Below are 21,961 nucleotides of genomic sequence, written 5' to 3'. Positions count from 1 at the left end.
GCTGCAACCCGAATATCAGCTCATCATGTGGCACCCTGTCAAACTCCCCTACAAAATCCCCAAAAAATGGCAGCACATGCCTCCTCATCATCAACTGCCCCTGTCACTCCATTATAAAAGGCAATCACATCACCAAAGCAAGCGCACCTCCCCCCCAACAAATCCATGTTGATTCTCACAGATAACATTACCCTCATCTGCCCAAAGCTGTGCATAGTCCCCCACCAATTTCCCAAAGACCTTAACAACTACTGATGACACACAAACAGGCCCATAACCAGACAGCCCCAGTCCGCCACCACCCCATGCAGTGGCACCATCCCCCCCTTCCACTCCCTGGGCACCTCTCCCACAGTCAGACTTTCACGAAAAAGCCAGGTCAATGGAGCTGTCAACTCTCCAGCACACTCTTAAAACCAGTGGTGAAACACCATCCAGTCCAACAGCTTTATTGGTATCCAAAGTACTCAGTATTTGGAACACACTCTCCTCTTGCATCTCCAAACCCCGAACCCGCCCCATCCTTCCTGTATTAAAACCGCCTCCAGGATGAAATACTCCAACCCCCCCCCTTCCCATGGAACTTCCCCCAGTTAATACCCAAGACCACTATAACCACCCATCCCACAACTCCACACACATTCCCCCTTCTTTGATACACTTGCATGTCTGTTCATCCCCCAAGCCAAAACCACACGGCTACTCTCTCTCCAACTGGTGGGAGAGATGTCATCTCACTCATCATTATCTCTTCTGATGCTATGACCAAATCCAAAACTCTTGAACCCCCTGTTCCCTCCACTACATGCTGCCGAAGACATTTGTCTCTCAAGAATTCCAGAAATTCTATCCCCTTCTTACCACATGCACCCTCCCTCCCAGCCCACACTGCTGTAGCTAAAATCTCCCATAACAATTATTCTTCTTGCACTTGCCAAGCTCAACTGCCTAAACATCTCCCAATCCCAACCCCCTGTGCTCCCTGGTTTATAGCAACACTCCACTAAATATCCTGTCTTGGCCACTTCAACCTCACACCATATGCTTTCAAAGCCATTTGCATCACCACCTTCCAAAGCCTCCACTCTCAGAGGACATGTCATCACTTATCATAAGCAGCACTCTACCACCACGTTTTTTCCTCCCATCCTGCTGAAAATGAACTCAAATGTATATCATACCTCTACTTCCACCAATTACTTCTGTAAGCACACTGTCTGTTTGTTTGCCATTTTCCAAGCAACAATTATAGTCTATGTTTTTGCTAACGACACTCTTACTCAACTTACAGAGGTAACTGGTAGAATTTGTCATCCTGCAAGAGATCCTTCCTATACAAATGTTTATCAGACTTATTGTCCCTTTAAACTTCCCAAATTTTGAACATACTATACATTGTCATCTCAGTCAGAAGAGAAGAACATAAAAGACTGTATAATACATCCATTGTAGTAAATCCAATTGAAATGACCATGCTGTCAGTTACCAATCTCAGAATAAAGTGAAAAGATGCCTGTTCACTCCACAACCAAGTAATATTTCATAAGGAAATTCAGAGAAGCAAGACAACAGTAAGCAAACATCAATAGAAATGATTTTAGGACTAAATGACATTATATTAATAGAATTGATTGCAAGATGAGCTTCACCATGATATTGTTATATTTTTGCCCTTTGCGCCATTTTATGTCGTTGCTTTTCCTATAATATTTTACTTCCCTTATGAATTTACCATCTCTACAATAACTACAAGACTTATAAGATTTCCCTGACTAATATCTCTATCACTTCTTACGCGTTCATTCTATATAAGGAAAGCAAATTCTTTATCTCTAGTCGATTCCTAATTTTACTCACATGCTTACCCTGACTGTTAAAGGTCGTTCCTTGCTAAAAGAAACGAATGCTCTAATTTCTTTCTGGGGCCGTCTCCTCTTCAGATATTGACAAATTTATTTTTTAAAGCTGCACCAGCCAATATGTTAGAATAGAGTGGACTCTTAATCAGGGAGACTTTTCCAGACCTTTGGTGCACATAGGTGAATAAATTTAGTGCTTAAACTCATAAATTAAATGCTCTACTGTAGCTAAGTAAATTCTGGTTTGCAGTCGTAACCTCTATAATATGTTATGCCTTTCTTTCAATCCCTTCCCCCTGCTATGGTTCAGATTAATGAGTGGTAGTTTTGGTTCACATCACAGGCAAGACTCAGGTATAAAAGAAAAAGCATATTTATTGGAATCTAAAGACATAATATACACTTAGACCAATCTCACTTTGAATTAGTTCAAGGACATGCTAAATCAAACTTTTTTCAAACTGATTAATACTCTAATACATGAACAATAAATCCTTCTTTTGAGTTAGAGACTTAACACACATAACATACACATTATACACTTCTACTCAATTTTCTACCTACTATTTTAGTCTTGCATATTAAGCTAGTCACAATCATCTATAATCATTCCTAACAATTTGTCTTATGGATATCAGCCACTGCTAAATAATCACTTAAAGTTCTCAAATACTGTCCATACTCGATTAATACACTACAACGATCTTTCCCTTTTTTGTGACTGGGTAATTATACAACAAAATTTGTACTTTACTATTTCTTGGGGTAGGGTCCCCAGGTCCGTCTGAACTGTCCTTCTTTGTTTGAATTCTCTTTCGATACTTCCATAAGCCTGCGTCCACGTGGTGGGTCACTATGGTCATCAGATTAAACTATGCTCTACACCTGGCGTTTTTTTCCTTGTCTATTCTCGATTTGTTTTGGGCCATCCTCGTTTCTAGCTGCCGGTTCATAATATATGTCTGCGATAGTATTCTGTCGGAACTTTCAGCGAAGGCAGCATGTGCCGACATCTCACGTTTGAGTACCGGCAGAAATTCAGACATCGAAGGGAAAGGCACACCCTCCGATATCTAACTATCGCCAAGAAACACCATCAGGAACCACCGGTCTACGAGAGAAGTCAAATCATCATACAGCAAAACAGGCGAAAAAAGCCTTGAGAAAGGGGTGCAAACCCTTTTTATTCTCTCTTCACTTCCCCCCTTTTAGCACCCTCTTACTAGCTGCTATAGCACCCTCTTACTACTTTCTGCGATCTTTTCCTGCCCACTATTTTCTTCTCCCACAGCAACTTCAGCACATCGCGAGATCATAGCAGCGTCTTCCAGGAAACGAATGTGCGTCGCTTTCCGAGATTGCCAATGCCTCAGGCTCGCCTGTGACCTTTGGACTAATGTTTACATCTAATTTACCCATTCATTGTATACATGATGCATTTCATATAATACTAATTTATACACAAAGTTCTTTACATGGTATTACAATTCTACTAAAAGTAGGTAATTCTATTTCTATTTACAGTTAGTACTTTATTTATTCTGTTCGAGTACAAGTTTTTTCTCTCAGCTGATTTTTCTGACTTGTTAAATCCTGAATGAATTGTTTCTTTAATAAAGTGCTTCATTCAGGGTGTAACAATATCCTTGGGGACATTCTGCAGACACTTCTGGACTGTTTTCTCCATTTGTCAGTAGCATTCAGGTAAGCACACTCCTAAATTATGTTCTTGTGAGTTATATGTAGGGGACTTTTCTGCAATTGATGTAAAGACTTTTCATTAACAATAACTAATTCACATTTTAGTTTCAATAGTTAACTCGGGAGTTATGTCCTATCCTGTCATGCGTCATCTCCATCCAGGAAGTTAACTATTATGGATCTCTACTTGAGATCTACGACATGCAGTAGAAAGATACAATGGTGGACTCTAATCTCTTCCATCTCACAATTAGTATCTTATATCTGTAGTTGCATTTTCACGGGGTCTGTTTGCCTATTTTGAGGAACCAAAATGAAAAGTTTCCAGGATAAAAAAGCCTTCCACCTATGTATGAGAGCAGATAACTCACCATTTGATTGAAAATCCCTGTCATCATAGATGGAATTCAAACCCAGGTCTTTCCAACCAGAGGACTCATTTATACCAACTGAGCTACAGAGACTCTAACTAGGGAGTTACAACTCTTATCTGGAGTTAAATCCCTAGTGGATATTAATATTATGAATAGTAATTTATGCCATTGTGAATTGCATTTTTTTCACCTATAATAACTGTTAGTAAGTATAATTAGATGATCTAAATAGTACTACCTCACAGAATTTTGGCCATGCATTACTAATTTTAATGGTTTGTCTATTTATAATTTATATAATTTTTTTATAATTTTAACACTAGAAGACATGGATCAACTGTTTGTACTAAGATGAATGCTGAATATGCATGCTCTCTCTCTGTATAATATTCGATATGTAGTTATTGTGCTTGCTTGCGCACGTGCACGCGTGTGTTCTTGAGGACACCCTCAGTTGTGAGGACTGAACATAAAGTAAAATAGCTGTAAATAAAGTTATTTCAACTAAACATTAAATTTTTTAAATGTTGCTCCTTATTTTATTCTGAAATAAGAGAGATCTTTTTACATTGCTAACATTTACAATTCTATCTATAGAACTGACTAAGCATTTCATGTATATGTGGTTATAAATAATAAAGTGAAATGTAAACATTCAATATGAAAGTAATTATTTGTCTTTTTATTTAGTTTGTGTCAAATGATGTTGCATATTACAAAAGTGCAAGTACAACAGGTAAGTTAATGCAATTTTCTGTCATCTCTTGTTTCAAAAATAATCATAATGATATATTTTATTCATTATTCATTTACTCATTATTGCATTAAAAGAGAGGAAAAAATCTTTAGTGGTATGATGTTGCATATTATAAAGTGCATGCACAAACATAACTTTATCCAATTTTTCACCATTCTCTTCTTTGAAAGTTTTTAATTATATAATTTATTCATCTGAACAACACCCTGCCTTGCTTTCTGATGAATGAACCAGGCTACTTTACATACAAAGATTACAGATGATTGGCAGGCCATATTGCTAAAAGAACTGGCTGGTGTTGGACTACAGAGATAAATAACTGGACATCCAAGAAACGTAAAAGACCTAGAGAATGATAATTTAACTGAAGGAGGGATGAAATCAGGAAACACTTTGGAGTGGCCTGGCTATAAGCAACCGGGGACAAGACGTGTGTGTGTGTACGCCTGTGTTTTTTGAGCATCCATTGTTCATTGAGCATTCAGAATTGTAGAGTTTGTGATAGTGCAGAGTGTAGAATTGGCCACGTTGCATGAAGAATTTTTTAGGGAGAGAGCACAGGTGACTTTTGGGTTCTGGCATCCTTAAGGAGAATGAATGAGAGAAGAATCTAATGATGCTTGGATATAGTCCCTCAGGTTCTGAAATTGAGTGGGATACCCAGTTCCTGTGCTGGATAGATCCTGACACAGAATCCATCAGAAAAAAACCACCTTACTTCACCAAAGCAAATTTGAGTTAGAGAGGCTTTTCCTCGAATCTGCTGCAGCTCTTACCAACTATCCCAACCTAAACAAATATGGTTGTATCAAATTGTCTCTCATACGGGGAAATCCTTATCGGCAGAAAGTCAGCCCAACAACCAAGAACACCCAACCAAAGCCAATAGGTGGTGTAATTATAGGACTTTAGGTCATCCTGTATCTCTCCTGTTCCACCTTTATTACTGAAATGTGCCTGTGTGCACATGTTTAATACCAGTGTATTAATCCCTAAAGATGGATTTAACTTCAGTGAAATATAGGAAGTAATAATTAAATATTTTTAGTTATTATCTAGTCTACGTTGTCAATTTCTTTAAACGATACAATGATGCAATAGAATCTTCTTAGTGTAACAGTGATTTGGACTGTGTTGGAGAGAAATTATGGTCACTGGCTTTGCCAAGAGACCACATATAGCATAAATGACTACCATTTGGAGAGGTTGCAAGTTTCTTACATGCCAATAAGGATTATCTTAGTGACACATTCATTATGTGTATTTGAGTTAAAAACAGTATCTCAGTCAAGGAAACGAGGCACAGTTGTCCCACATTTTTTTTTTTTTTTTTTTTTTTTGCATGTGTTTCCCACTCATTAAAGGATGTATATATCAGTACCTTGGGCAGCTATGGTATTTTTAAAATACTTTTTAGTTATTTTATTTATTTTTTGCATTTTCTGAAATTTTGAAATTTATGTTTATATAATTTGGAAACCCTGCTCTGCAGACAGTCAAAAATATACATGCCCAATGTAGGATTAGAACCTGTTAGCTGGAGAGAAACCACTTTCTGCTATTTGCTACTCGGCCAACTAGGCTCGCACTAGTCAAATTGACGAACACACAATTTTAAGAGATCATACAATACATGGATGGGAGTGGCGGTGTGCATGGTACTCCATTGAGGCAGAAATAATCATTATTATTAATATATAGTAACTCCATGGAGTCCGGAGATTCATTGTGGGTGATGTACACTAACATTTGTACACACAAAACCTATCATACCTCCTTAAACTCATTCAATGTCAGGGCCCTCATAACTAATTCTGGCAATCCATTCCACTCATTCATCACACACACACACACACACACACACACACACACACACACACACACACACACACACACACACACACACAAAATAAAATAGTCTAGTCTGCACATTCTTACACAATTTCCACAGATGACCCTCTTGTTCTCTGTCCATCACATGTTGAAAAATGTCCTTTGTATCAATCTTATAAAGCATTTTAATACATTATAAGGTTCTATCATCCCCTGTTTCTACTTATGAACTAAACTTTGCAACCCACACACCTTCAACCTTTCATCACAGAGAGCATTCCATAGAACTCTTGCCAGTTTGGATATTCTTTGGCATTGTATATCAGTGTAAATATATGTGCAGCTGTCACCTTTGAGTTGAAAAGTCAAAATGTGTAATTTTGGAAGTTGAGATAAGCAGCACTTGAAGTTGCAACTTGAGTTTCTGTCAGGTAACGCAGGTGAGGTTTTACAGATGAAAATAAACATTACCGAAATTGGAACTAAGACTGCTATGTTTATGAAGTGGATTTGGAATTCTCTGAGATTTGTGTCAACCGCTTTAGCTAAACATGTTACCAGGACAGCATTTGAATTTTGCTTTTAATGGCAGCTATTAGTAGCACGTGATTTTTGCACCAACATTCCTTGTTTATAGTAAGTGGTCCATATTTCATCGCTAATATGACATTTTCCTCCAGTTGATGAGGTTGGCCTTATTCCTACATAATGAAGGAGCATTAACTATGTCATCATCATCAAGATCTAGACAGTCTTGTACACAGGATAGGGATGAAGTGTTTTTGAATTAATTGTTTACAGCTGCTGTGAATTTTGAATTTGGTTTTGTTTGTCGACATGTTCAAGGTCACTTATCAAGTGCAGGAAGTTGATCCATCAGTATGTGTGCACATGGGTCTGAAGCAGTAGCGCATGACAATTTTTTGGTGTTGAAGATACATGTTTTGGTGAGCATATCAATTTGACCTTTAGTATTGTATCTCTTTCTAGGAAGTTAAGATGACCACATTTTTTTTATTCTTATTTTCTTCTTCTATTGCAGTGGTTCTTAACCAGTGTTCCCTGGAACACTTGTGTTTCGCTGATGAAAGATATCACATGACACAGTTCTGAGTTTAATTGTCTATTCTGATCCTAACAACTGAAGACTGCTGTGCGTGTTGACTTCTAAACCGATAGAACATCGTTTATAGGTCATGTATTTGCAGGAGGGGTGGAGGGTAGCGCCTCTTTTACAGTCATTCAGTGATGTGTGTGTTTCGTTTGTGGGTTGTCTGACATCATAGTAACACACAATGGATAAATTTATTATTAAACAAAAACGTGATTCTAAGGCAAATATTAATAAAAATACGTTGCTGCAAATACGTCTCATACAGAAGACAGCATTATACGTAGTAAAATAAGAAAAAATAATAGAAAATATTGAGACAAATATTTAAGTTGCAGTTTTACATGGACCAGTGAGGAAGAATGTCCTATTCCCCAGTGTCTTATATGTGGGGAAAACTATCCAATAGCGCAATAATTCCTGCTAATTCGAAACGCCACTTTACTACGAAACACGCCAATCTTGCTTCAAAAACTGAAGATTATTTCAAGAGATTGTTGGACATGCAAGTTAAACAAGCAAAATATTTTGAAAAGACTGTTAAAATTTCCTACAAGGCACAACTTGCATCATATAAGGTAGCTGAATTAATTGCTGTATATTAAAACCACATACTATAGTAGAGTCTCTTATTTTACCAGCATGTTGTGAAATAGTAAACATTGTGTTTAGCGACGAAGCAAAAAGAGAAATTATGAAAATTCCTCATTTGGACGATACAATAAAAAATAAAATTAAAGATATGTCAGATAATATTGATAAAACAGTTACCAATAAACTTTCCAAACAACATTTTGCTTTACAAATTGACTAGTCCACATGGGAGCAGCATGGGAGCAGTAAAGCTCATATATTAGGATTCGTTCGTTTCATTAATGAAAACGAAATATCGAATCAATTTCTATGGTGCAAAGAACTTACCGAATGTACAACAGACAAGATATTTTTGACTCTATTACATCATATTTAGAGAATTTTAAAATTTCATGGGAGCTGTGTGTAGGAATTTGTATGAGTGCTCCATCAATGGTAGGCTCTATTAAAGGGTTTGTTACCCTTGCAGAGAAAATAAACCCAGACATTATATCTATGCACTGTTTTTTGCACAGAGAATCCCTACTTTCAAAAACATTACTGGCAACATTAAAACCTGTGCTAGACCAAGTTGTAAATATGGTAAATTACATCAAGTCAAGACCTTTAAAACCACACCTTTTTTTTAAAAAAAACCTTGCATAATCTATGAAAGCCAAGTACGAATCTTTGCTTTTGCACGCTGAAATAAGATGGTTATCCAGGGGTATAGCGCTATTCCGAATTTTAGAACTTGAGAATGATAATTGGCCTTTTTTTTTTAAAAATGAAGGTACAGATGTTTTTGTAAAATGCCTTCAAAATGATATCTGGTCTGCTAAAATGGCATATTTAGCCGATATTTTGAATTACTTAAATAGCATTAATACAAGTATCCTAGGTAAAAATGAAAATATTTTGACATCCACTGACAAATTGTCAGCTTTTCAGAAAAAAGTATCTTTTTGGAAAAACCGCATAACAGGAAAAAATACAGTGGATACGTTTCCTTAGATCCATAATAAAACGTCGAGGAAATTATTTCCATTATAACAGAACATTTAACAATATGGGAAGAAAAGATTTCAAGTTACTTTCCTTCCTTAAATACACACAATTATGACTGAATACAAAATCCATTTGGCACTGTTAATACATCGGGTTGTGAATTTTCATTACAAGATGAACAATTAGTTACCTTGTTAACAGATTGCACTCTAAAAATTAAATTCTCTGAAATAGCTCATAAGGAATTTTGGATTTTTGTCCACGAATACCCAGCTCTCTCCACAAAGGCACTGAAAATTTTGTTACAGTTTTCAATATCATATTTGTGTAAGTTCGGTTTCTCAATATTAACCAATATAAAAACTAAAAAGCATGAAAGACTTACTAATATATAGACAAAGAGGTGAGGGAAGCTATATCTCAGGTCTAATATCTGAAATCTGCAAGAGCTGACAAGCTCAAGTATTGCATTAAAATAAGTTTTATTTTTATAAAAGGCAAGCCCATGCATATTTTTATTGTTAGTTTTATGACCCAAATGCTTTTGATGTTCCCGAAATTTTTCTTTTAATCAAAAGTGTTCCATGACTTCTAAAAGGTTAAGAATCACTATTCTATTGAGTCATGCACATTGTTGCAGTAAGGTTACAGAGGTTGCTGGCATTTTCATCAGTATTTACTCAATATGTGTAGACATTGGTTGTAAATTACTCAGTGCTTTTTCTTTTGAATGAGTTTTGCCAAAGACAAACTCCTCAAGAATGATTAAGAGCTGTTTGAGACCATCAGTGCACTTTCCAGAGTTCAAAAATTGTTTCATGGAAGGGTTGGCACAGAAAACAGAAAACCAGTTGGTTGAGGTCAGCTAGATGTTTGTATGCTGACTCATCTTGCCATAGCTATCCTGCATCACTGAGAACAGAAATCACTCTTAAAACTCCTCTCTATTTTGCTGCCATCATAGAGAGCAGCAGGAGTTTGAGAGGGATTTGGTAATAGCTTTCAAAGATACATCCAAAATCAAAGTAGACACTCTGTCTCCAATTGGAGAGAGTGACCATACAGTCTTGTTCTGGGAAGTTGCTAAACATGTGGAATTCTCTGTCAAGAAAAGGTTTGTTGAACTATAAAGTTAATAATTATGATTAACTTGGGAGCCATATGTGAAGGTGTCAGGGATTTTTGAGAGAAGCACTATCAGACTGCATACCCATGATCAGGAGGATTAACCAAATGGGGGATTAAGTGGGTGAGTAGTGATATAAAGCAACAGCTGAAAAAAAAAAAACTTTTTTGAAAGGTGATCAGCATACATGATCTGTACAAAGTGCAAGCAAGAAGAAAGATTGAAGAATGAACAGTATGGTAAGAAAAGCCAAATCATATTCTGAGAGAAAAATAGCTAAGCAAGTCAAAATTAATTCAAGAGTTTTTTTTTTTTTTTTCATTATATAGCAAGTGAGAGAAAAAACAACTATGGAAGGATGAATTTGAATAATGCTGACTGATGGTAGGAAGGTGCAAAAGAGGTAAAAGAAATAGTTGTGTGATGATTCATTTTGCAAAGTTGTATTATCCAGGTGGAGATTTTTCTGTTGCTGATATGACAGACACATGTCAAAATTGAAGTAGATGAACAGGAGGTGCATATTAAAAAATATCAATGTGAATGCAGCAGTGCGATGACATGTTAGACTGTGTTCTATGTAACTGTAAGAGAATTGGTGTTGCCTCTGTTGAAGTTGTTGTTGAAAGGGGTGGAAAGGGGATAAGATAGTTTTATTACATAAAAGTGGCTCCAAGACAGACGTAGCAAACTATAGGCCAATTAATTGGTCTGTAGCTGGTTTGTCAGGTGGAGTGTGACATATTCCAGACAGTGGCCCTCTTGGGAACTGATTAGTTGCCAGATACCTGGACAGTGACCACCTTTGGGGGCACTGATGAGTCTCCTGATACTATGAAGGTCCTGAAAAATAATAAAAGGCATAGCTTGTCCAGTTAATAATATTTGGGTGTGGCTGAATTAACAGTATGTCTTCACTTTTAAATGTGATTTTTTTTTATTATTATTTTTTTAATTTGTGAAAGGCTATTATTATTATTAACAGTATCTCCATCAAAACATAGTTCACGATATACCTGTCATACCATTCACAAAAAACATGCACCATTTGAAGTATTATTATTATTGTTGTAGTTCTGTAATTAGATGCATTTTGCAAGATTCACAAGCACCTATTTATTTTTGCACATGGCTGATGTAAGAGATCAGTTGTGGATATAGATTTGCAGAATCCATGCTGGTTGTCACTGATTAAATTGTGGTCTTGGGATTAAATTGTAGGTAGTGGAGATGTTGACTGTTAGTAACTTTTTCCATTAACTTCAATTCTCTCCATTTTGGAGAGAATTGAGGCAATGGTGATCACTCATTAATTTGATGGCAGACTGTTATCTCCATTTTTTTGGGATAGGTTGCATAAATGCTTGCTCTTATGCTTTCGAATAAGTGCCAGCTGACACTGTAAAAATTATTAAGGACAGTTAGATCTAGAGTACAGCATTTGAGTGCAAGTGAAGAGATGTACCAGAAGACTTTTTAGTGTCCAAGTAGCATAATATTCTTTTAATGTCTTTTTATGCTGAAAAACTACCAGAGGTATGTGATGCTCAGTATCTGGTTATGATAGGAGGTGATTTGCCCTGGTCATATATGCAGGATTTTGAGGATAAGGCTAATGCCAGGTCAACTTTATCTTAGTGGGTGTGCCATCTGGAAAGAGGTGGAAGTGCAGATGAGTAGAAGTTTCAACTAGTGACTTTTGCAAGAGCCAGAAGGTGGCTTTCATTTGGACATTTCCTGATTTCTGATGTTCTTAGTTGAGTAATGGTTTAGAATTAAAAAAAAAAAATAATACTTGATCATTGATTTAAAAGAATTAATAAAATAAACATGGTGCCAACTAGGATAAACAGGAAAAATCAGCTAAGGACAAACTCCAGCTCAACATCAACAGAATTCAAGATTGGTATCCTCAGCATAAGAAGCATCAATGGAAAAAAAGAAAATGGAACTATCTGTAGAAATGGAGAAGTACCATTATTGCTATATTTAAGCAATAATGATCAGAGAAAGGAAGGAGTAATTATAGTATTCAATACTAAGCACAAGTGTTAATTACCATCAGTGTCAAGCACCATGAAATGGAGTGATGTGGACAAACATAAGAATGGGGGAATTGGAAAAATAAGACTTGTTTTTGCTTGTGGTCCAACAGAAGGCTCTACTAAGGAAGACATGGAGGGATTTTTTGAAGCATTAGAGAAGACACAAGAAAAAGTTATCCTTAGTGATCTAAACAGCAGACTATGAAATGATAACTAGACATATAGAAATGTTGTGGGAAAATTTGTAGAAAAGAACAAAGCTGATAAGAATGGTTCCTGCTGGATTTCTGTTCAGCCTGTGTGCTAGTCATTATTAACACCATGTTTCAACTTAAAGATTAGTTTAAGTTGAAGGTGTGATTGCAGCAGGACAAAGTGATGCATAAAAGTAAGATGGGACAGTTATGAATGGCATTCAGAGCCATGATCAGGGAAATGGGAGTGATCAGATAAAAGAGAGAGAGAGAGGTGTGGTGTAGCGACTGGAGTAGAGAATGTTGGTGCTGGTAGAATGGCCTCAAAGACACAGGGATTGTTATGCTTGTATGCAAATGTAAAGAGTATTTGAAATAAAGGAGATGAGTTTGTCACGTTGAGTCAGTATGCCCAAAGCTAATTGGTATAAGTAAACTTAGTTTTCTGAAGATGATGTGCTGTCAGGAAGAGAAATGGAAGAATATACAATTTTACAGAAGGATAGGAAAGATGAAAAGAGGAGGGGGAAGAGAGTACTGTTAATGATTACAGAGAAATTGTGCCTACAAAGCTTGGAAGTTGATAGTACATGTACAGATTTTAAATCTTTGTGGGGTGAAGTTGAAATTAACAGGCTAGTATATCTAATAGAATGCTGTTATATGCCAGGGAATGTAGAGAATACTGATTGCAAAATGTCTATCTAGGCAAAAAGGCATGTAAAAAGAAGTTGATTCTGATGGGAGACTTTAATTACAGATAAAAAAAAAATGGAAGGAGCTGATAGTGTGCAGGATCAAGGAGAACAAGCTTGTCGAGTTTCTGAGGGATAAACATTTTAAGCAGATGTGACCGAAAGAATCAGAAGTTTTAGTGTTTTGGATTTGGTGATAAATGAGGTATTAACACTACTGCCAGTTGGTGAGAGTGATCATGAGGTACATGTGTGGGAAGTGTGAAAAAGAAAAGGTTATTGCCAAAAAAGGATATATGTGGAATTATAAGGTGGGTGGTTATGGAAAACTCTGTAGTCAACAAGCATCAAAACATTGGGTAGATGAGCTGAGCAGAAAAAATGTTGACAGTGCATGGGAACTCATAAGGCAGTATCTGACACAAGCCATGTATAACAGCATACTAAGAATCAAGCAAGTAAATAGAGTAGAAATAAAATGGATGAACAGTTAACTCAAGCAAGTTGTGGTGGAAAAGAAAATGCTATGGACGAGATACAAGACAATTGGTAGTGATTGTGTCCATAAAGAGTATAAAGTGCAGGCTAGAAAGGTGGAGAGTATGGTAAAGAAAGCAAATGTGCAGTTTGAGAGGAGATTGGCTGGTTAGGCCAAAGTTAACTCAAGGGAATTTTTCTGCTATATGACAAGCAAGAGAGAGAAAAACAAGAGAGAGAGAGAACAGTGGATTGTCATGGCAGCACAGTGACTATTGCAAAGGACAATGTAGAATTATTGAATGAGCACTTTATCAGCGTATATCATACTGGTATAAATGATGCAGCACAATATGTAGAAGGAAGGCAAGTATTAGCAGAATTAGAAGTGAAAGAATCAGAGGTGTATCAGGTGTTGATTAGGTTAGATGTTTATAAAGCTGTTAATAAGGAATTATTATTATTATTATGGGTATCTCCATGGAGTCAGTAGACTCATCGCGGGAGACCCAAACTAGCAAAACAATATCTGTCATATCTCTTCTTGAATTCATTTACAGACGAAGAGCTCACAACTAAGTCAGGCAATGAATTCCACTCATTCACCACCCTCCATGCAAAAAACCTTGTTCTGACACCTTTGTTAACCACACTCTTCTTTAATTTCCAGAGATGACCTCTTGTTCTTCCATCACTATCACACAGCTGAAACAGCTGAATGGATGATATATCATCCACATATTTTTTTGCATTGTGCATAACAGTTAGCTATATCCTTGACATGGTTATTTAATGAAAATCTTGCAATGGGTAAGGATTCTAATGAGTGGGAAGAAGTCAAAATAGTTCAGTTCCACAATCGTGGTTCTAGTACAAGAGTTTCCAATCATAGGCCATTCTGTATAACTGCATTTGTAATCAAGGTGTTGGGTGGTTAGGTTAGTATTGATGGATTTAGTATTCTTTATAATGGTCAGCATGGATATGTAAGGGGTAGGTCTTGTTCTAGCAATTTACTTGAATTTTATGATAAGGTAACGAGTGTGTTGGATGAGAGAGAGAGAGAGTCATATGCAGTGGGATTCTTAGACTTTGCAAAAGGGTTTGATAGATTACCATGTGATATGTTGCTACAAGCTGTAGAGGATGGGAATGGATAGTATATTGGTAAGATGGGTTGATGATTGGCTCTCTGAATGATACCAGCAAGTTGTGTATGATGGAGAAGTGTCTCAAAAAATGAGGATAACCAGTGACATGCTCCAGGGTTTTGTTCTTGGGCACCTGCTGTTTAACTTGTTGATAAATGATATATCATGTGGACTGACTTAGGATCTTCAGTTGTTTGTTGATGATGCAAAGTTGGAAAGAATTATAAATAGCAGTGCTAATGTTAATTCCCTTCAGGAAGATTTGAATAAACTTTTGACTTGAACAAAGGAGTGGGGGGCTGTAGTTTTAATATTAATAAATGCAAGTCATTGCATTTTGAAGTGCAGAAATATAAGGCTGTGTACTATATTGATGGTGCTGTACTGCAGAAAGTGGATGGGATTCGAGATCTGGGAGTGATGGTTGGCAGTAGCCTGAAGTTTAGAGGCCATATTGAAAGTGTTGCAAAGCGTGCACATCATAGTGGCACTATGATGATCAGTACATTAACATATAGGAATAAGGAGGTGATTGTGCCATTGTATAATTATAGCACTGGTCAGATCACACGTGGAGTATTGTCCATCTTGCATCCCTGTTTTTCTCATACCTCTCTCTTCCTTGGATCATTACTTTCTTCCAGCAAAAGTCTCTCCACTTGACCTGCATCAGTTTCATTTAAATGCAATTCAAACATCTATTCAATTTCATGCTATCTTCAAATGCATCCCACACATACTGCACCCATTTTTCCTCACACAACTTTGCTAAATATGTTCATGATTGTTGCTTGCCTTCTCAACTCATCATTTTTGTACATCAACATGAAAAAATCACTTTTTTTTTCTCTACTTTACTTCATTATATTCTTTCACACATTTTCATTCGTATCTACCGAATACTTGCTCTCATTGTGCATTTACCTCATCTCAATAACTTGTGACCCTTCCCATAATGCATAGCATTATACATGTCTGCAAGGAGATGTGCTTTGCATTATGGGATACTAAGGAAAGTGATGTGAAGTCAATACCACCTTTACCATGAGTTGCCCCAGTCCTGAAAATACTTCAGGCACAAACTTTGTTTACTTACACTTGGATAAAGGATTAAACCAAGTATATAATTTCTTGGTATCTTTAATTTATAATATAACCAAGTGGAAAAACTTTCAACAACAATCTACTTTTATTTCCATTCTCAGTTGACCCTCTGTCTCCTTGTTTCTCCTCGCACCCATTGCATTGTTGTTCTGTTAGGTTTTGCACCCTCTTATTTTATTTTATTATTATTATTTTTTTTTTGAGGAGTGACATATGCATATATAAACATCTCTTTCTGTCTTCTAAGGATGGCCTTATACAGTGATTTACTGTTACCCCCTTTATCCCTACTTGTTGGTGTCCTTGCATTCTGGCACAATTTTCTGGATAACTTTTGCAATCTGTTCCCTTGATCTTAATATCTAGAGAATAGTGTATCTGAAGATTGAATATCACAACTTCATAGTACATATTCACCCAGTTATCTAAGAATCTTAAATTATTCTATAATTTCTTTTATTTTTTATTTTGCAGAATTGGATAGCTTGCTTGGAGATACACAGACTGAAATAAGAGGTATTAGTTAATTTCATATTTAGAATAAAAATAATATTAAAGAATGATTAACTGTAAGTATGAGAATTTCATTATATTTCAATGATGCAATTTAATGTTTCTGTAGTATTTGTGTAAATTTAATCGTTTAGATGATGAATTACAATGATGCTTTTTTTCCCCCCATCATAGTTATGAGTATTTAGGCTTAGGTGCTGGTTAATATTACTGTTACATTTTAATGGAATAATAACAGTACAAAGAATAATTAGACTACAAATTTAATTGTTTCAGTATTTTGTCTCAGTCACAGAGAATACAGTGACTGAGACATTTAGTGAAAGAAATGAGATTAGAATAAATTAAGACGAAGTCCTATGAGGGGGTGCCCTCTATGGCCCTTAGATGTTGGGCGGGAGTAGGCCAAAGAATTAAAGTTCCTCAAATTTTGGGAAGTTTAATGCAACCATATTTATTAAGATTAGGTTGTTTTTTTCAGTCTTCTACAGATTCTAAAAAGACTTTCAAGTTTGTATTTAAGAAGGATCCACTTCTTAAATAATTGAAGGATCCTCCCCTTTCTATACCAGGTGTTTACAAGGTTCCTTGTTCTTGCAACTTAATATATTATTGTCAGACTAGGAGATCTGTTAACATCCGCCTAGAAGAACACAAAAATACATTCACCACTACAACCATGGTCGGTCAGGTCTAGCAGAATACCTCACACAGAATCAGATGGAAGAAAACTACCATTACTCCATCGCATCAAATACAAACTGGATTGGCTCTTTTTAGAATCTATAGCTGACTTAAAAACTACTCTAATCTTAATATATCTGGTTGTATTAAACTTCTCAAAATGGGAAGGTTTAATTCTTAGGCTTCCTGTCCAATATTTAGCTAACTAGCAGCACTGATAGAGTGCAAGGGCACCCCTTATAGGAGTCCTAATTTATTCTAATCTCATTTCTTCTGCTTATTGTTTCATGTGTTATTACAATTTTAACATTGTATTCCTGAAGATGTCTCTGTAACTGATAAAAAATATTGAAATTGTTAAATCTTGTTTAATTATTTCTCGGTGCTGTTATTATTCCATTAAAGTGTAACATGAACATACACTATCTGATCAAAAGTATGTGGACACCTACTCAAAACTGTAATCAGACTTTCCCTGTGACACACTTTCCAGTAGGGGACATTAATACGGGGTGAATCCACCCTGTATTAATGTCCCCTACATAGAAGAAATGTGTTCTTCTATGACAGCTCTAATTCCTCCATGTGTCGGAACGTCTCTGGAGGAATGGCAGCCCATTCTTCCTGAAGAGCTGTAGCCAGAGCAGTTTGTGATGTGGGTCGTTGGGGTCTGGAGCAAAATTGGTGTTCTAATTCATTCCAAAGAGCTGCCACATGGTAGAGCGTGATTCATCACTCCAAATCACTCGTTTCCAGTAGTCCACGTTGCTCTTTACACCATGTATGGGATTCAGGTCAGGGCTCTTGGCTGGCCATTCCATTTCTGGAATGTTATTGTCCACAAACCATTCCTTCACAGACTTGCTTCATGGCAGGTAGCATTGTCATGCTGATACGGACAGTAGTTATCACCAAATTGATCTTGTACTGTAGACAGTACACAGCAGGTCAAAATGTCCTTGTACCCTACCACATTTAGATTTTCATGTAGTGTTATGAGATGGTCGAGTCCATTCCATGGAAAACACCCCACACTGTTACACCATCTCTTCCAAATTTCACTGTTGGCACTACACACACTTGCAGGAATTGTTCTCCAGGCATTCGCCACACCCAGACCCTCTCACCAGACTGCCACATGGTAGAGCGTGATTCATCACTCCAAATCACACGTTTCCAGTAGTCCATGTTGCTCTTTACACCACTGCAGGCAGTGTTTAGTGTTTACAGGAGAAATGTTTGGTTTATGGGCAGCTGCTTGACCAGGAACCCCATTCCTTTTAACTCTCAACATACAATCATGGTTCTGGCTGGACAGTTAGTAGCACTGTGGAACTCCTTGGTGATTGTTTCACTCAATGTCTGATGATTTTCATGAACCACCTTCTTCAATGCTCGATGGTCCCTGTTTGTCATTAAACACAGCCTACCCAACCATGGTTTTGTTGTGGTTATGCCTTCACATTTCCACTTCACAATCACGTCACCAACTATTGACTTGGGCAACTTGAGGAGGGTTGAAATGTCTCTGACAGATTTCTTACTGATGTGGCAACCAGTAACTAGTCCACGTTTGAAGTTACTGAGCTCCCTTGACCTACCCATTCTGCTCATACTTCTTATCACTGAACAACACACAGCTCCATGCCTCTTTTCATACTGGTAAGTGAGGTCGTAGTGACATCTAGACATCAGTTTATGAATTACAGAAGGGTGTTCAGATATTTTTGATCAAATAGTGTATATATCACCCCACACATGGGTGGTCCCAGGACCTATGACATGATGGTGTTGTGTGTGCATAAGTGGTAAGTAGAAAGAAAGGAATTGTATATGTGTTTTTCAAAGACAAGCTGTTTCAAAGAGCAAAGGATGAGAAGTTGGTTTAGTGGGTTTGGAGTTGAACTATATATGGATGTTAACTGGCAACTGCTCATGAGTACAAGAAAGTGGAGGGATTCTAGCAGCTAGTTCAGTGGAGCAGTGCCCATGGAAATACCTATGTAAGAGACATAATTCAGCATCAGAGCATCTCAGAAAGTAACTCATCAATTAAGTCAGTTGATCACTTCTGTATACAATCGAGCATTCTCAGGAAAGATTTAGGCGCACCACCACAAATGTGGGAACAGTATTCAAGATTAGATGGATTTGAGCTTTATACAAGGGTGGGGGTCTGGAATGTTCTTATAAACACCTAGAACAAAAATGATATTAAAGCAACTGATATAACTACAAGAAAGAACATACTAGTAGCAGAGTTATGAAGGTAACTTATGTTTTTATATTCTTAAATCCTCATATGTTCTTTCTTGTGGTTATATCAGTTGCTTTAATATCATTTTTGTTCTAGGTGTTTATCAGAACTTTCCAGACCCCCCCCCCCCCCCTTGTACAGTGTCAGGAGATGAGCAGGAGAGAGAGAGAGGTATTATTTGAAACAGAAAAGAATACCAAGTATCTGTAAGCTGAAAAGGCTACAGACCTGATATGTTCATACCAGGATAGATTAGATTGAGAGAGTTATCTAAGGAGAGAAAATTGTTCCTGGTTGGCAAGAGGAATATTGTCAAAGTGAGGTAAGAGAGAGAGAGAGAGAGCAGCATTATCTTTCTTCCTGGAAAGGAAAGTGAATCTTAATACCACCAATTGCATTTTGGTGGTATTAAAATTCACCAGGTTATCTTATCTTCATCCTACTTAAGAAAGGTAATAAGGTCAGTGTTTAAGGTATTGGCTAAAGAAGATCTTGAAGTGTTAGTTACCTGAGTACTACAAGGTTTTTGAAAATGAAAGAGGCTTGGAGAGTACTGTCATCAAAAAAGCTGTAAATAGGATTGGATGTTAGGGAGAGAATCCTTGACATTCCTGGCTTAATATATAGGAGGAATAGTGTAGGTGACAGCATTTAACATGACTTGAATGCATTAAAGACATTAGGGATGAGAATCTTATTCTAGTCTCCGTTACTAAACTACTCTGGTCAGTTTTGGAGATTAGAATTAGATTCCTATCTCTAATGTCTTTAACGCATTCAAGTCAGGAAGTGTTTTGCAAGTTTTTCGTACCGATGGGACTTCTCAATTCCATTTGTGTGCTGCTCCCACATCATGCAAAGTTTACACAGTGTGTTAGTTGCAACCCTTTTGGCAGTATTTTATTATTTCTTGTTTGTGTGCTGCTCCCATGTTGGGCTGGCAGGCAGCCTCATGCAAATCTCTCAGTAGAATTTTGTGATGTGTCTTAATGACATCCACAATTTCAGATGCAATCGAACAAACACTTGTTTTGTGTGACTGAAAATTTGGACAAATGTTAGGACAATTGTTCTTAGATGCTTTGTTTGTTTGTCGGTACAGCAAACGGTTTTCCTTGAGTCTATGCAGCATAGTTTCTGTGGCAGGTGACATGTTTCATTTAGTAGTGCTGTTTTTATCCTAGTTGTCTCTGATTGCACTATTTGTTGACAAATACATTGCACCGACTGCAGATGTCTCTATACCATATTTGGTGATACAATAAAGTGACACAAGAAAAACAAGTTGTTTTTCTTACACATCTGCAGTATAGTGTCTGTTAGTGATTTATATTTTGCAACCTAATCGATTTCCATCTATTCATAATTTTTTTTTTTTTTTAATTATGCCCATCATAAATGCAAATATGAAAGTCTAGAGTTTATAGGATTATGTATTCATCACTCTATTCTCAGATACGTATAACACAAGTGCACATATAATATCACTAATGTAAATTATTCATAATCCATTTTACAGTACCAAAAGTATTTTTCTTCGTGCCTGTTCTTTCTCTATCTTATATTTGCTGTTCTTTACATCTTATAGGAAATCAAGTATAGTAACTAATAATCAAATATATTATTCTCTTTAATTATTGGTTTTTAATATATTCTGAAAAAAACATTGCTTTTCACCTATCCCCCTCTCCTCAATGTGGGATTAGTTACAATCAAAGAAACCGTTATGAAAAGCGGCGCATTTGAAGACATGCATAAATGAAATTGCCAGTAATTTTGCTCACTTTTGCCAGATAATTAGGTTCACGCTGAGTGAGCTACTACTGCCCCAATCTGAACGTGCTAAAGCAACTTGAAGGTATTCTTCAAGAAAAATGATACAAAATTCCACCAGAAACTATTAAAAACTTGAGTCCACTCCAAAATGAATTTGGGCTGTACTGAAGACAAAAGGTGGTCAAACACCATATTAATAAAGAAATAAGTATGTATAACTGTTTTCATTATTTTGTCCAACCCCTGTATATTTTTACTATGTTGAATTTTTTTTAAAAAATTAAAAAAATGTAAATCATGCTAAGAACAAGATAGTCTGATTGATCATCCATTTCAGGTTAACTTCTAATGTTTGTTGGTATCATGAATCAGCAGAAAGCACTGATTATATTTTATGCTGATCATTCTGTTTCCTGAATAGATGTAGGCAGAACATGAATTCCAAAATTTAAACGATGTTTAGACAATGACAAAAACACGATAAGCACAGTAATAAAATTTTAATAAAAGCACAGTTATTGCATACTGAAATTAACAATACATTGTAAGTGTACAGAAACAACATGCAATTCAAGAACAGGAATACAAGATAAATACAACAATCTGTTTACTAATTAAACTACCGGATTGCACAGACTGAAGGCACAGCCAAGGGGGGGGCTGCACCCTTCAATAAGTAGTAGATATTCAGAATGACAGTTTCCTGAAGACTGCCTAAGAGGA

The 21,961-nt window shown here is 36.6% G+C and overlaps 1 protein-coding gene across 1 annotated transcript in view; it reads left to right on the top strand.

Annotated features, from left to right (window-relative positions):
- LOC150101203 (mutS protein homolog 5-like) overlaps positions 1 to 21,961 on the top strand; it is a 194,114-nt gene that overhangs the window by 56,917 nt on the left and 115,236 nt on the right. The window contains exons 6-7 of the mRNA XM_090402188.1: positions 4,625 to 4,670; positions 16,483 to 16,524. Of these exons, the coding sequence (XP_090258314.1) occupies positions 4,625 to 4,670; positions 16,483 to 16,524 (88 nt within the window). The remainder of the gene's footprint in view (positions 1 to 4,624; positions 4,671 to 16,482; positions 16,525 to 21,961) is intronic.

Source organism: Typopeltis vanoorti, chromosome 12 (genome assembly GCF_054136105.1).
Source record: "Typopeltis vanoorti isolate ZY-2024b chromosome 12, IOZ_Tvanoo_1.0, whole genome shotgun sequence".
Lineage (NCBI taxonomy): Eukaryota > Metazoa > Arthropoda > Arachnida > Uropygi > Thelyphonidae > Typopeltis > Typopeltis vanoorti.
The sequence above is the reverse complement of the archived record's forward strand: the minus strand, read 5'-3'. Positions and strand labels throughout refer to the sequence as shown.